Source organism: Chroicocephalus ridibundus, chromosome Z (genome assembly GCF_963924245.1).
Source record: "Chroicocephalus ridibundus chromosome Z, bChrRid1.1, whole genome shotgun sequence".
Classification (NCBI taxonomy): Eukaryota; Metazoa; Chordata; class Aves; order Charadriiformes; family Laridae; genus Chroicocephalus; species Chroicocephalus ridibundus.
This window is the reverse complement of record NC_086316.1, coordinates 43,140,015-43,157,391: the sequence shown is the minus strand read 5'-3', so window position 1 is coordinate 43,157,391 and position 17,377 is coordinate 43,140,015. Positions and strand designations below refer to the sequence as shown.

General features: G+C 39.7%; 1 protein-coding gene across 1 annotated transcript in view; it reads right to left on the bottom strand.

The window, feature by feature from the left end:
• SLC28A3 (solute carrier family 28 member 3) overlaps positions 1 to 17,046 on the bottom strand; it is a 45,536-nt gene extending 28,490 nt beyond the window's left edge. Inside the window, exons 1-4 of the mRNA XM_063321528.1 lie at positions 16,918 to 17,046; positions 8,368 to 8,469; positions 4,732 to 4,805; positions 669 to 760 (exon numbers count right to left, since the gene is read on the bottom strand). Coding sequence (XP_063177598.1) covers positions 669 to 760; positions 4,732 to 4,805; positions 8,368 to 8,469; positions 16,918 to 16,974 — 325 coding nt within the window. The 5' untranslated portion in view covers positions 16,975 to 17,046. The remainder of the gene's footprint in view (positions 1 to 668; positions 761 to 4,731; positions 4,806 to 8,367; positions 8,470 to 16,917) is intronic.
• Positions 17,047 to 17,377: the final 331 nt, after the last annotated feature.

Below are 17,377 nucleotides of genomic sequence, written 5' to 3'. Positions count from 1 at the left end.
ACCACTTTATGGTATGCTGATGCCTATCACACAGACATATTTTAGGTCTAGATGTTCTCGGTGTTCAGGTAGGAGGATCTCAAAAAGAAACTTGATGAAGTGGACAGAGGCAAACCAACCTACTGGATAATTAGCAAAGGGACAAAGAAGAATATCTGAATGACTTTGCAGTGCATGCTGACACAAACCACAGCAAATCTCTAGCAAACAATTAAACCTCTAGCAAACGTTTGCTGTGAATATTGAGTGATATGGGTCAGAACAGAAAACTTCCATTTCGGTCCAAGTCGGAGCCTGACTCTTTATGTGATTTTGTGGTTTTGGGCAAGTTCCTAAAACTGTAATTTAATAGGCCTCTTGGATGGGGTAGATAATAGAGTAAACACAAAGACTGAACTACTACATTTATCCAACTGTAATTGCTAGTCAGAGTTGAAACATGCTGGAGGAGCAATGTAGCAATATCTGTACTTTTGTTACATCTGGGAACAAGCGGAAGTTTTGTGATCTGGAGCTTTCTCTGGGACTAAATTCAGTTTTACCTCATTTCAAATGCATTCTTTAAGACAGTCAAGAGTTATTCTGTTAGATAGAAGACAGGGACAGTCTGTAATCTCATATAGGTAAATAAATAATGCTTCAGCAACGCTGGCTGCAAGATACTGTACCTGTTATTAAAATTCCATAGATCACATAGCGAATTCTGGTCTTATGTTTCTTGCAAAAGCCACAGACTTTATCATATTTCCTTTCTAAATGCCTAGGAAAATGCGAAAAACCAAACAGAACAGAAACTTCAGCTGTAGATAAAAAAGAAGAGCAATTTGCATAGGAAGATCAGGTTAAATTGATCAAAATTTCTCCACTGGAGTATGCTGCACTTGGTAAGGGTCAAATTAGGATCCCAAAGTGCCAAAGAAAATCATGCTGATGTCTGCAAAGCTTTGGCAGAGCAACTTCTTTGGTTTGGTGTTGGATGAGCAAAAAAGCAAATCCGGCGGCTATCTAAGGGGCCAATCCACCAATCATCTAACGGACTGAAGTTAGCAGGCCAGTTCTGCTAGCCTCTGAAGTACACCTCTTCCATGAGGGGATCTGTTAACAAGGTTAGTGCAAGCTGGGTAGGTAGTTAAAGATTCAGTGCCCATTACCAGACCCACAGATTTTTAATACAGGCAGCCCAGCATTGCTATGTGGAGGTGTAGTGTTGCTGTAGTCATGAAGGGCTAAGATTGCATTTGTGTTTGAAAAATAACCAACATTCATCTAAAACCTTATTACACTGTGCATAGATGTTTTTGGATATTCTGGATAAACTCCTGAAAGGAGGTTGTAATGAGGTGGGTGTTGATCTCTTTTCCCAAGGAACAAGTGATAGGACGAGAGGAAAGGGCCTCAAGTTGCGCCAGGGGAGGTTTAGATTGGATTGTCAAGCACTGGATCAGGCTGCCCAGAGAAGTGGTTGAGTTACCATCCCTGGAGGTATTTAAAGGACATGTAGATGTGGCACTCTAGGGGCATCGCTTAGTGGGACTTGGCAGTGTTAAGTTTACGGCTGGACTTGATGATCTTAAAGGTCTTTTCCAACCTAAATGATTCTATTATTTGAAAATTTGGTTGTTAATTACCTTAATTTTTCATCTAAGACTAATCAGTTCATGGAAGCTAAAGCAATCTGTTGTATTTGAATGTTCTGTTCTAGTACCTATTCTTCCAATTATTACATACTTTATTTCATTTCTTTTCTCACCTCATTAAGGGTAACACAGTGATTTTATGAGGGAGGCTGAAATGTAGGGAAATAGCAGTTAAAGGAGTTAAATCAACATAGATTTCCGAAGTTAAGTGTGCTGGTGATGTGGATGTATTTCAGTTACAAAAGCTGTAGGTAATAAACATCCTTGTATTGTGCAACCTGAACAAGAAATCACAAGAAAAGCTGTGTTTCTCTAAAGTGGTACCTCACACCCTACAGTCTATAAAGGCAATGTTATATTTAGAGATGCTAATTACTCATTTGGAAACTAGATGCAGCTGGAGTCAGATGCACGCCAAAATTCAGTATGGATACCCTTCTTTTCTGCACTAAAAAAAAAATAATAATCAATTCACGTAAAAGAAATTGGAGGGAAACAATGAATATTAACTTAATTCATACCAGCATTGAGAACAGCAGAGCAGGAACATGCTCCTTCACTAGTACAAAGAGTAACAGGGTCTCTGAGAAATCTTGATTGCTTTTGATACTTCAATTTTAGTTCTGGGAATTCCTGTTGCCTCACAAATCATAGCTCTTGGGCTTTGTTTCCTTGTTAGAACATTAGGTTATCTATCCAACCTCAGCAGAGAGATTGGATACAACACGACAAGAAAGAAAAGGAAAAATGAGAGACAGATGCACGAATAAGCTGGAGTGACTTTATCAAATTTACGGTTTATCCATCAATCAAAAAAAAAGGAAAAAATATTACCTACTATCTGTTATTGCTTCTTATGTGCCCTTTGGGATTTAAAATCATTATTCTAAGATTACAATTCCTTGTAATCTATTCTTTGCTCTAACACCTCTCTCTCCTTTGTTAATTTATTAATTTAGGTGGTTATCGCTTTGGTAGCAGGGTATCTTAAATGTTTAGGCATTTATGTTATCAATATGCAGCTCAGTTCCAAAAGGTGGCAGAAAAAAACATCTTTCTTATAAAATCTGATTAATTTGCGAAGGAAAAATTATTTTCTAAAAGCTGTCCCTATAGGCTTAAAGTGCAGCATGTTGCTAATGGCTTTTACTTAACCGAAGATGTTGAAAAAGCAAGTATCACTTCAGCACACTTAAAGGAGAGCTTTTAATATAAAATATTTGTATATGCCAAAACTATTCTTGCTTGCATTTTGCAACTCAGAAATCCTTTTTCTGGTCTGCATGTACTCTATAAGTGAATATTAACACCTTGCATATGGTGAATTCTTGTTATCGACAGACTGATCTTTCGAAAGGGTTGTGTCTCCGATCAAGGCTATTCAGTACTATGTGTTGAAAGAAATTGATGATGCATTCAAAATTAAGACATGCTTTGAGAATGCCCATTTTGAGCAGATACAAGGAAGACATTAGATCACATCAGTGCCTGCTTTTAGGAGCTAATTTACAAAAAAATAACTTGGTATAGATACCATTGCCCTTGTCAGATGTTCAACATAAAATCTAGACAAAGTACAAAACCAAGTGCAAAACTGGAGAACACAGAACAAGCCATAGCCTGAATATAATCAGAACAGAGCTAAGTGCTCTTCAGCTTCCAGCCTACAATGAGCTTTCACTGCCCGAGGCAACAGTGTCTACTGCTGATGGAAGAATAAGCGGACCCTGGGAACAGAAAGCCCTGTGACTTAAATCTTACTTATCCCTCAGCTCTCCATGGGAGTACAAATAAATAAGAATAAGAGACATACGGGCCTCATCTCTGCCGCAATTCAACCCATCTCTGTGGAGAGATGCCTCTTGTCCAGTGACTCCTGTGGGCCCAGGTTTGAGAGGGAGAGACTCTGCTAACCTTGTGCAGCCATTTGGGTGCCAACAGTTGCCTGTGCAATTGATTAGCTTACTTCTGGGTAAAGCTGGATACCTATCAAATCTCAGCTTTTGTTTTTGCTAGACAATACCCTAAGTGTTTTAAACAAGAATGTGTTTCATGTTATGCACTGCTAAAGGAATGACAAATCTCCAAAGAACAGAGAGGAGAAATGAGAAACTATTTAAGTGACTTCTAAGTAGTTTTGCTAGATTTTTGAAGCAATATTTTAATATGATGTCATCAATAAAACTGATCATATTAACAAGTCTTTAATTTCTGTATGTATAAGTTGAAAGCGTAATTAAAATCTTCACAACTACTACTGTATATAAGAGTATCAGTTGTACAGGAATGAGATCTTTCCAAGTATTCAAATTTGGGTGAGACAAACTCCTATTTGAGATAACCAGTAGGCGAGTTGCTAGAATCGAGTGATAGAAAGACAGGTTCAAAGCTGAAATGTTGTGCTGTATAACAGAATGAAGTCATAGAAATCAGGGAAAAAATACAGTATGATTTCTGGGAAGGTTTATATGAAGACTCAATAGAAAAGAGAACTATTAAGACATTAAAATATAATTTTAGGTATTGTATGTTAATTTTTTAAATGTCTTATACAGGGTTTATAGTTTTTGCCAAAAACCCCCTAATCCTCAAGTAAAATGTAGATGTGTGTTTTCACTGTGTGGTCACATGCCACCAGTGCTAACAAAGTGTAAAAATTCTGCCCCATCAAAATGGCTTTTTTTACAGCTATTCTGTTCTTATTTTGCACTGGGGTAAATAGCTATGCAAACTGAAGGACAATAGTGAACCTTTAACTTCCTACAAGAGATCATTGCTTAAGACCTCTCTTTAAAAATGATTCTTATGGAAATATTGAAAAAGTAGTTAATGTACAAAAAGAAAAAATACTGCTTCTAAAGCAAGGCTTTAGAAGGGTAGTTCCACAATCACACATGTCAGTTGACAGATACAATAATTTTAAATACAATGTGTTTCTGTATTACACAATTTGCCAGGCAAGACTAGGGTCTGTGTAGCATAGGGGTGTGCCAGTGAAATTTAGAGCTGTCACTCCAGAAGCATAAACACTGGCAGCTTATTGCTTAAGCCAAGATGAAATGAACGGAAAACTTACTCATCCAAAAGACATTACCCTTTCAAGCGTGGTTGCTCATCATCTACTGAGTCACATTTGTTTTCACTCTCAATATTGATGTATTCATCCTCCTGGAAAACAGATCGGGTGCCGAGGCTGTGAGAGGGGTGCATGCTTGTTAAGAAAGGTGTGAAAAAACAGATCCCCGCTGGCAGATGGCTGAAGCAGTCTCAAGACTTTCCCACCTGCACTGAGCACGTGGCTCCAGCTCTCCTGTCTGCCACCAACGCTGTGATCGTATCAGGCAAACCCTGTGGTTAGACCGTGGCTGTGAACTTTACCAAGCCATTCACATCAGTTTGAAAGGGGAAATAAAGGGTGGGGGGGGAAATACCAGTGTTACTTAGAATTGAAGAGTGCCCCATAGAGGCATACACACCGCTGCATACACACCGAAAAGTGAGAGCTGCAGGTAGGAAAGCTAGAGCTGCTAATTAGCCAGCTTGCCCAGCACCTCCTGTTGACGACCCCCTGCTTTTCTTGCTTTTCTCCTTGCAGAACAGGCAACAGGTAACAATACTCTAAAGAGAGCTTTTGTCACAGAAACTTGAAATTTGGCCAGACAGCACACTTTCATCAGGAAAGCACCTTTTTGCTTCCTGACTCCACATAAACGCAGTGGCATTAAAGCTTTTGGAACAACTGCCACCTGGCCCCTGCCATGTTCAAGGACCGTCCTTGAGCCAGCTGGTGGCAGCACAGCCCCCTGGAACTGCACCCATGGAGGGCTGCTGTGCCCACCCCGGCCCTGTCTGGAGGGGCAGCGGGGGAGCCCCTGTCCCAGGGGTATGTACCTCCATGATCATGGCGGGACCCATGGCGGGAGTTGCCGGCAGCTGTTGTGTTCAACGTCAGCAGCATAACCGCAGGAGGCCCAGGCGCCATGCTGGAGCCTCTTCCTTCTACGCCATGGTGGGGCGGTGTGGCCCTCAGGTGTCTGTCCAGGACCACGGTGAAGGTAGACAGTGGTTTCCTGAGATGGTGGTCGTGTCCTACCCTCTCAAGTGCAGCCAGCCCACCCTGCCCAGACACTTGGAATGGTGGCAGGCTGCAGGTGAGTTTTTGTTTTCTTTTTGCATCGCTATTATCTGTGCTAACTGCTTCCCCCAAGCTGCTGTGTGAGGCAAGGCCCACCATAGGCCTTACCCTGGCCCCTGCCTTCAGTCTGGCTTTCCTGCTGCAGCTGCCACCGAAAGTCCTGGAAAGCCCTCGATCAGTTCCTAGTGAGAGACCTGAACCAGCTCAAAGGCAAAATTAAAATGGTGCGGAGGAATACGTATGTGGAAGCCGCTATTCATTCCCTTAGCTCAGTGTGACACAGACAGGAGTCTCTCCGTCCTCTTGGTGGTAGTTTTTGGAAGGGGAGTGATGGTGGTGGGAGTTGTGTGGCTCTGTGGAGCTGCACTGTAATTTATAGCCACATTTTTGCTGAACTCCATTTCTTTCTCTCTTTGGTCTTGACTGTGAAATAAAGCAAACCTGAAAAATGCAGATGCTGCTGCCTACTAGGTTGCTATTATTTTTAGTAACTATGACCATTCTTCCCAGTGGCTGTAGGAGGTGGGCTTCTCACCTGATGGACACTGAGTGCTGATAGTACTGAAATATCATTTATTCCTGGGCTTAAATTTGGGGTATATTGCATGCCAGTGCTTCTAGCAGATTTTTGAGCCTACACTATAAATCAGGAGAGTCCAGCCTTCTGGGTCATAGAGCTATGCTTCCACATTTGGAAGCAGCTGTGCTCCCTGGGGCACCATGTCCTTTCTCCTCGTCAAGGCTTGAAGCTCACTTCCCACACCTCCTGACTCCATTCCCACCACCATCCCCAGCACCCCTGCTTCATATGCTCTCCAGGCCAGTGCTCCTTCATCGCTTTCCCCCATGCCACAGCATCCTCCGCAGGCAAGGAGCTTCCCTGGATCACTGACAGCCTGGGCTCTGGCTCTTTGAATTTGTGAAAGATACTGTTTGTCTTGAGAATATAACCTACTTTTTCTTTTGAGTGTTGCAACATAAAAAGCATCAGTCCACATCTTTTCACTTTGTCTACAATGTATTTAAATATGCTTAGAATATTATTATGTCACTATTTTATTGTCACAAATGCTTTCCTAATTCTACATTAAAAAGTGTTAAGAAAATCAGAATTCAAAGATCACTTTGTGTCTAACTGTGCAGATACACAAGGATAGGAGAGAATGGATCTAAACATCTTTTCTTTTTTTTCATGGCTGGACATGATATCAGATCTGTCTCTTGGTGAGTGTTGGCCCTCCCGGAGGCTAACCCAAAGGCTATGTGGAACGTATGGACTGCTGCCAGCAGAGGCACAGCAAACTCCATACTCTGCAGAGCCCCAAAATAAACTCTTCTGCCTCTACAGTGTGCCTGAGAAGGTGTCAGTGTCAGTATATGTATCTCTATTACACTTGTGCAAAGTAGTGGCTGAACGTTTTCAGCTGAACCTTTTCAGTGTAGAATTAATTTCTTTAATTAAAATCAAGCTTTCATGGACTGCCACTATTTTTCTCCACTTTTAAACAGTTTCCACCAGTTCTGAAACTCCTTTTTGTTTTGACATTTTCCTTTTTGATGGCTTTTTTGAATAGGAAGGGATAGGTGTTGTCTACACCTTCTTCTCCTGGGATCTCAGATCCCATTCTGGTTCCCAGGAGTGTATATCAGAACAGTCCGAGTGATCCTTTTCATCACTGTAAATCTAGAGTCACTTCAACTTTGAGGGCAGATGCATTTCTTTGGCAGCACGCCTTTGCTGCCTCTGATCATATCCAAAAACCATTGGAAGATAGAAAATAACATTCACAGCATCAGAAAACCTCTGTTTCTTATGTGCTGCTCAAGTAACATTACCAAACTTGGTAAGTAGATAAGATTACAATGCAGGAAAGTACTGAAAGCTTTTAATTGAACTTTCAGAGTAGCAGATTATTTCTGGAGTGTGGATATGAAAATATTAATATGTGACACTTAGTAAATATCTGTGGGGTGTTTTTAACCTTACTCTCATGTCTTCATAGTGAGCTACTCACTATGTGGGCTTAAAAAAATGTACAGTCAAAAGAAGCCAAAACTGATGTGCTTATTATGAAGTCATATGTACTGTATTCTCCTCTTCTTTCTCTGGTCAGTCATACATCAGAGCTGTTTCCTCCAGTTTGTGTTTGTCTGAAATTTTCCCAGTTTTGGATGAGCAGGTGTTTAATAATATGCCTTGTCTGATGGAAATATTGTGTAACTAAACCCAGTGTTTCCAGATTATCTTTTCCAGCTTCTCAGGAGAAAATGCTTCCATATCAACTTCTTATCCGCAGTATTCCATCTGATCACCATTTCTGATGCCTCTTTAGTACCTTGCATGAAGCCATTATGACATTAGAAAACACTTTTCTGAATCCTACATGTCCTGTCAATTTTCTGTGCTTTTTCTCCTTAATGCATTTCTGAGAACAGAACTCGCTTTCCCGTCAGTTTATGAATTTTAAATCAGGTCAGGTTTTGTTAAAATATCTGTCTTGGATGTATTATCACAGACAATTACTGACATTGAATTAGAGGTTTATGAATTTACATAAGGTTATTCAAAAGAAAAAAAAAAAAGAAAAAACATACCTGATTAATATGTACAGTTTTCTTATTTTGTGAATTCTTGGTTCTCTCTGAATTGTCTCTGAGACCTTTTGGGTTTATAACATCCACACCTTCGTTGTCGTTCTAGGGCATGACAAGACCAGAAATTCTATCAGTTCAAATCAAAAGCTGAAAGCCTTTCTTCTGTGCAGTAAGAACTGATTTATACTCTGATGCCTGTGCTTCCATGTTTTACATTATTACTACAGGGGAGCCTGAAACTCGGTGTACAGAGCTCAGGTGTTCAAGTCCCTGCATTATTACACAATGCTGTCTGTTACAGATGGTGCTCAACTAATGTGAATCTGCTGTTTTCTTGATTCAAACTCACATGTCCTCCCAGTGCTGCCCCTTGCCTCAAGTTTACAAAGATGCAGCCCTTCTCCCTACCAACAGCAAAATGGTCTATTTGAGCCTTCCCTGGATTGCTAGTACATTTACTCCATCTAGTAATGCATACGCAGTAAATGCATGTTTTTTAAAAATACATACTTTAATTGCTCTTGGAATAAAACACTCAATATCTTTAAAGGAAGCAGTTAGCTTTACTACCTTAATTCTCTATGGTATACCTTTTATCAGACTGTATTGAGAGTTGAAGACAGCCATAACCGGCTCCACTATTTCTACATTATCATTTTTTTCTATTCTGAAGCTGAATTTTCTTGTTTCTTAATATTTTGAAGCATACATTATTTCTTTTTAATGATCCTTGAAAAGCTGGTTCTTATTTTGGTTTCATAAGAAAGCAGCTTAACCAAACTGTCAGATATCTTATATCTGCAAATGATATAAATGTCTTATATTTCAGTGGTTTCTCATGGCAGCAGTTACAGTATGGTCATTTCACTGTGTTTTACTGCATGAAGTACCTCATATTTTACACGGTAATAACAGCAGTAAATTAGTACCTACATTTAGCCTTCTAAGAAAATGATAATTTCCAAATGAACAATACAAAATAAGCTTAATCATAGTAAATTATGACAAAGGCAGGAATGAACAGTACTACTAGACATAAATTAAATTTTGCCTTTTAGTGGAAACATAACCTTAGAGGCAACCAGAACACTTTTCAACAACATTTTCTCATTAAAGATACCCTGCTTCTAAACTTCACAAAAAATGCATTTCAGTAAAAGGCTTTCTGGAACCTTGTGTGTCCGGGGGAATAGGAAGGAGTTGCAAGAGGCTGTTGATTCACCTGCTGTGGCCCTGGTAAACCAGGTGCCGATTCACCAGTTACCCTCCTCCTAAGTGAAGAGTATCTTTGCATTCCCTTAAGAGGGAGATGTTTCTTTTTAAAAAAGCACCTCTGTTACTCATTTGCCTTCTAACTATGCTGTCTTAGGAGTTTACCATAGCTGGCCCTGCAGTAGACAATGGAAGTCTCTAATGGACATTCCAAATAGTGCAAAAACCCCGCATTTTTGCAAGAAGCAGTGTTAACAGTAGCATTGAGAGATAATATATTAAAATACTATACATGACAGCATAGTGAAGTTGAAGTGGTCCAGTGCTGTAATTGACACACACACCACGGGGATAGTCTCTTTAAAGATTTCTATGATTGTTGCTGAACAAGAAAAAGCAGAGATTTCTTAGGAATTTTGACAGCTAACGTGAAAAAAAATAAGCATGCAAGTTGCTGTCTACAAGCTTCTGAAATACAGAATAATTTGTGTTGGAAGAAACCTCTAGAAGTCACTTTGTCCAACCCACTGTTCAACTGCAATAATTACATAAGAGTTTCATTTATAGTGCAATTAAAATATATGAATGTATGAGTAATGTAACAGAAAACTAGTAAGAGCATCACATGATTGCTGGAGCTCTAAATAGCCCACACTGCAGAATGATAGATTTGTGTTATTTTCTGCAAGCATAAAAAGCACTCTTTTCAACTGATCATACCATATTTCTGGCATATTCCAAATTCAGTCGAAACTGGTTAATTGCTATTGATAACAAGTTTACTTCAGCAAGAGACTATTTCTATTGACTAAAACAGTCTTTGAATGAGTGCCATGAAGCTGAGTAATTTTTGTGTATTTCAAAGCTGATTCTTCAAGTACAATCTCTTCATCTTCCCCTTTATACATTTGTTTTTTAAATTTTGTTTGGTGAAAATGCATGTTATTTAACCCTACCCCTTGAAGAAAAATAATTATTTTTAATTTAAGAATAGCAATATTCAAGTGATAAATAAAACTGCCTATTTCATTTTCCTGTTTGCTTAGAGTCTTTCTGAGTTTGCTGAAGGAACTTCTCACCAAAATGTCAGTCTGTCCGTGCTTGTCACCTGCTGTTGCAGATTGCTAACCTAAGCACCCAGCACAGGCAGAAAAGCATGCAGAAAAGCTTCTGCCTCATTTGCTCAGCATCCTTTTCCACCTCCCTAGAAACGTCCACAGAGCAAAACATTGCAACAAAAAACGGTGATTGGAGCCTTAGGGACAAGTCGGCCAGTTTAAGCCAGCACAGCCCTCCTGTGAACGCAGGCCAGGTATAGCAATGTGCTAAGCCACTTCTGAACCTGCTCAATCTGTAGTTCATGTTGAAAGAACAAAGTTAAAAGTTTATCAGGAAGTTTGTGTTGGGACGTGGTTGAGACATGACGGAATGTACCTAGCCTTGAATGGGATGTGAAAAGAAACAATGTGTCTTATGCGTTCTTTTGCAGTTGTTGATTTAGACATAAGATAGCAAAAAATTTAACTTCTGGACCAAGGATTAGCCAAGAGTGTATCCCTTCGGTAATTATAATGCTAACATACACACCCCTGTGTGAATAATGAGCATGCAAATCAGGTAAGCTCCCCAAATGTTTTAAATGTGAGCTTAGATGCACATGTATAATTAGGAGTGGTGAATGAATTGCTATTAAACTGTATTTTATTGTGATAAATATTGGGTGGTGGGAAACATGTGGTGCACTGGCTGTTGTTCATTGCCTGGCACCTGATTCTGCAGAGTTGAAATGAAACAAATACCTTGAATCAGTGTGTTGATTTGCTCTCGCACACCAGGTGAAACACTCTCATTTGGGGACAACAGAGTGACATAACGAAGCAGGAAGTCAAAAGCAAATTAGAGAAGCTTGGATAGGAAAATACTCTTGCCTTTACACCACACCCGAAGGATTACAGAGTTGATCCATCTACTTCAAATGTTGACAATATGAAAAGTGTTAGGCAATTGCGCTTCTGCTTTCACACTCTGCTGTACTTTTACTGATTGGAATTTCCTGCTTGTAAAATATTTGATTAAAGGGCAAGGGTATGGAGCTATCTTGTACTTGTAAGTGACACGATCTTATAATGTCTGTTTAGTTCCCTCTAGATGAGCAGTTAATTCACCAAGTCTTTTTGTGTAACTACATTCTTTGACTTTCCCTCCTGTCTCCTCCCTGCCTTTCGAGAGAACACAGGTTTTGCAAAGGGTGCATAATTTATATCGGCAGCACACACTCTACAGCAGACGGTTTTCCATCCCTGCTGGTTAGTGATGAAAACAGATTGGCTGTCAGAGCATCCAGGCAGCTGCTTAAACTGTTTATGGTTTAAGGGTGGATCATTACATTTGCTTTGGAGATTAGAATCAGGGTACTCAAGGAACTCTGTGGAAAATGGATGCTTCAAAAGCGAATGTTTTAAGTTATCATGCTGGATTTCTTTGGATTTCAGATTGCATTCAGTCACCTGAAATGAAGCCAACTAACTTACAGTTCAAAACTCTGCTATTCCTTTAATATTCAGTGTAATTGAAGAGTATTCATCTAGGTTTTTTCCCATGTACTACCTTTTGCTGGCCACAGTATCATGATTTTGAAGGAGTTTAAATGCATTTTAAATATTGAGGAAGAAATTTTTTGGTCAATAATTCTAGTATTCATAAATTCCTGCCAAATAATAAAATTCAGTCTACAGGGCAGGAGGGATAAATATTCATTACCAATGTGTTAAACAACAGTAAATGAGCTGTAGAGACAGCAGATAAGAAATATGTACCACCAGATTTAAATTCAGCTGGCTAAATCTTCATGAGGTCTTTTGAAATACATTAGGCTCACGCATCTCTGAGTATATTAGTGGTTTTCTTTAAAAGCTTAAGTTGTCAGTCTTGAGCCGGATAGTTGGATAGTATCCTAAAATGCAGGATAAACAACTTAAAATGATAGACTGGCACAAGCTGGCCATAAAAAAAGAAATAGGAAATTTGTTTGCTCTCAGAGCAAGTTAAATGTATGAAAGGCAGAAAGCAAAATCCAGAAAAGCCAAAACTGGAAAAAAGATCTGCACATTCCTGAGAAGATAGCAAGGTGCACATGACCCCTGCAATTATGGCATTCAAAACATCTATTGATGGCAAACAGGAACACAATGGGGATGACAAAGACAAGAATCCTAAAACTGGTTTTCTTAAGGAATATTTACTTAGCCTGAGAAGAAAAGGACCTAAAGGTCTGACTAACTTTCAGTATTTCCTGTAAGAGACGTAGTAGTATGTCATAGTTACAATTCTTCAAAACAAATATGGCTTTGGAAAGTCTTGAAAAAACAAGTGTTGAAAATGTGGAAAAGGACTGCATAATTTCCTGCCAGTGGAGTTATGCAGTACAGAACCTTCATAACTTCCAAGGGAAATTACAACAGTGTATAAAGTATAGTATATACTTTTATACTTTTATAGTATATACCATTAAGTATAAATTCTTAATAATGTCTATAGTCTTAATTAACCAACCAGACAAGAGTATCTAGGAAGCCATGGAAAATGGCAATAAACACAGAAGTAAAAGGCATTTTTAGGGTATGTTATAAACTTGTTTGAATGAAATGGAGTACAAAAGCTGCATATGTAATGGCATTACTGATGTCCTTATGTAGCATGAGTAAAAGACAGAATTTAAGGGGGATTCTTCCTCAAATCAGCTTCTTAAGAGGACGGTGTGCTCTGCTACAGAAACAGGAATGGATTGCTTAGTGCATCATAAAACTGACAATAGGAGGCCAGTGACCAATAAATATTTATTAGCTGTTATCTTCCCTTTGCATTGTATTTATTTTATGTTTATGCCTGAGTTACTTTTAAAAGTCAGGGAGGTTTTTCCTCCCACCTACCATTCCTTTTTCTGAGCCAGCTCTTATCATTCCTTGAGGAGTAAGTGTGACTTGTTGCTTAATGTTATCGTTAGCAGAGATCTGAATCATCACAACCGATTAGATAACATCTTTGCCTCTTAAATGAGGGCTAAACACAAGCTAGGTAAATCCAATCTCAGTTTTGAAGTTACTGTTAGCATTTCTGAGCAGGAAATTCTGTGCACAACTGGAGCGATTCCCCAGCTGGTGCCATCAGAGGGAAAGTAACAGAACCACATTGAAAGCAAGGGACACAGCAGCGTTTCTATACATTATGTATGGCGTTATCATAGATATAGATCCAGAATGTATTACATTGGCACGTAGACACTTAACATGGACAATCTTCTGAATAGTGATGAAACTATGAGGATACTGATTTAGGTTCCTTAAATTATATGGCTTATTTAAGAGGAAAAAATATTGAAAACTTAAATGTCTCAGTATAAACAGTGCAGCAATCTGTTGATTCTAGCTATAAGGTAGCATCCAAAGCAGGTAAGCTTAGCATGTCTTAACAACTGCATCAGGGTTTTATTAAGGATACATTGCGAGTGTGCTTGACTGGCTGTGTATCTTCTTAACCCTTGTATCTTCTTAAAATCAATACAAGAACCTTACTCTTTGTAACACACCCAGATGGCTGGTATGGTTAGTAACTGAGATGTCCCTAATATCAAAGAGAAAGAGAGAAAGCCATACATGGAGCTGTACGTTTGGGTTTTGTTGTCTGTTTGCTTTTATGACTGTTTTGAGCTGTTAATGAGGTAAAAAAGTTCCTTCTGGGTTTCCCAGGTACTGGTGTTATCACAAGGCAATAACGCAGGACCTGCAGATTCGGAAGCTATGCCTGTAAATAGTTCAAGTGGAATCTGCATAATGTACAAAAGAAGCAGATTATATTTTGCAGGATCAAGCTTTTTTTTTGCTTTTTTTTTTTTAAAAATGTAATTATGGTGTTAATAGAACTTTATGCTACATGGATGCATGCCCTCTCTGAAAGTTAACATTGGTTAACTGATTTCTGAGGCTCTACTACAGTATGGTTGAAAAAAGTTTTATGGTTCTGTGACTCTGTGAAAATCATACTCTATTACAGAAGCATGTATGTGTTTAAATATCAATAGCCAATGTGAAGTTGAGAAAAGCTCAAATAGTTATCCCCCTTTGACCATTTGTGCAACTAGTCAAAAGGCAGATTTCTCTATATTGCAACCTCTTCATTCTGTTAAAGTTCTTCCACAACAGAAGGCACAATGCCTCTCATTCTTGACATAATAAAACTCTGATACGATCCTTCATCCATCACTTGTTGGCCTTGAGCTGCGTCATATTATGTTGAGAGCTGTTTTCTTAATTTATTTACTTTATAAAACAAACTACCTAACCTGGGATTACTTTGTCCCTGTCTTATTTTTAGTATCCCTTTGTGGGTTAATCATTAAATGGCTCAGGTATATCTGAAGGTACCTTTGGAGTGCAATCCCACACTGATACTTAAAAAGGCTTACATTTATCCCCTTCCAGAACACTTTTGTGTTTTCTGGTTTAGGGAAGGTACTCATTGCTTAATACTAGAAGGCACTGTATCCTAGAGGAAGAAAAGCATTCACTCTTTGTGCAAGAAAAGCTCAAATAGAAGAAAACAGGAAAAAAAATTATGGTATTATTTCCTTCTCAGTGGCTTCTACTGTGAAGTGATTTGCTTTTCTATATGCAGAAGTTTACCTGTTTCCTTCTGTGTCTTATTTTAACTAGGGAGTGACTTATATGTTGAGTCAGAGATAGATGTAAATGTGTAAATGTAAATACTGTCTGGTGTTCCAGGAAAAAAAAATAATCAGAAAACCTGACTCAGTTCCCAAGTTTCATTGTTGGGCAGTGTCCGTGATTTGTCATTTGAATTATTTAAATCAGAGGGGATTTGCAGGCTCTTGCAAACCTCTGCAGTGGCCAGGAAAGGAAGCACCTGCATTCCCTGCACATTGCCAGGTGAGCAATGGCTTTGTGGGGACAGTCTTTGGAAGTTGACTGAACTATCTTACATAGACGTTTTGCGCGAAAACACATACAGGATGAAGCCCTCTCTTGTCTCCTTCACTTGAACCAAGGGAGACCCAAGTTCAAACTGCTTGTCTATCTGCTCTGATGCACAGATGCGTTGTGGGCGCTCTGATTACCCAAGAGAGGGCTCTTACCACTAGGCTATCATGTTTTAAGAGAGTTATCTCTAACTCTCCTCTTGAAGCTGTCCCACTTAGCATGAATTATTAACTATTGACTGGAGCAGGGACTTGACCCTAACAGCCTTACCTTCCACAAATATTCCCGGACTGGCAGATTATCAAATCAATCTATTTCTTGTCTGTCTCTACAGCCCAATGAATAAATATACAGAGTGGTTGGATGTCACTGGGGTTACGTAATATTCCACATGCTTAGCACCTACAAAGACCTTTCTGTGTTATTTGAATAGCTGATACTCACACCCACTATGTGCTACCCCTTCCTGCTAGCTGAGCTCAGGGGCAGCCTCAGGATCAAAGGCTGCAGAGGAGAGAAAGGGCTACTTTGCTAACACAGCACTCTTTAGAGCCACTGTCTTTCCCCACCCTGTTCTACCTAAAGTAACACATACAGTAAACCGGCCTGGCTGTGGGTTCACAAATTTCTCTCTGTCTCTGCTCTAATTCCTGTGGAAGCGCAGGGATGCTGGGCACTGAGAAACAATAACGTGTTAACTGATTTTTTGATGCTTCCACTTTTGAAATCTGCATTTTTTTAAATGGCTATTAGCATTAGCTTATGCACCTAATATGCAGAACCTTCTGGGTTGGCTCCTTACCTCCTTTCTATGCTCTTAGGAGCAGAACAAGACAATTGCACTTATTTTATGTAGGGAAGAAAGAAGATATACCCCATTGTGATTACATAATTATTTTTTTCTCATATTATTAATATACATTGCTTTGATAAGATATGTGTCTGCTGCATCATAACGACCTCCTCTTCAACAGAATTGTGAATTACTTACCCTCAGGAAAAAGCAACAACTGATACAGCAGATGGAAATGCTGGATAAGCTAGTTGTGAGGCCCATCAGACCACGAAATGTTACCGAGTCAGACTTTTCAAAGATACCAGTATATCGGGCAGCAGATGAAGGCAATAAGCAGAGTCTACTCCTGAATGTGTCGATTGTGCTCCGGGATTTTATACAAGAGCATTGCACTTTGGCAGGGTATCAGTGCAAAGCATGTGGGGTGTTGTAAAATATCTGTGGGCAGAGAGCTGAAATTGTTTTTTCTTTGTTCAGGGACTGAAGTAAGCATTGTTCATTGTTTTAAGCCCTTCCTCTTCCCCACAAAACAAAGGAAGCCACGCTTACCTGGAAGGCCAAATTTTCTACTCCCGAGTGATCGCGGGTGGTCTCCTTCAGCTCCATGTGCCTACCATGGGCAGGAGAGTTTTGGGTGAGTGTTGAATGCTACTTGCAACACAGGGCAACTGCAGCCAGCACCTAGTTAATCCATTCACAGGGTCGGTGGATATCACCTGAAGTCTAGTTAGCTGCAGGCACTCTCAAGTTGCTCTTGCTCACTCATAGCTCCACCTTCTCCCTCCCCTGGCACAGCCTCTTTTGGCCAGCGTGGGAAACCGCATTCAGTGTTTCTTGAGACAACAAGGGCGGATTCCTGCAGCCCCCAAGAGGCAGACGTATCTCTGGGAGATCCCTAAGGCAAATGTGTGTACTTACCTGACTTCTGGCTTTCCTCACTTGCTTGGGGAGAAATCTTCCCCACCCAAATCTTTGAAAGGCCAACATAGTTTTATCTTTTTTACAGCTA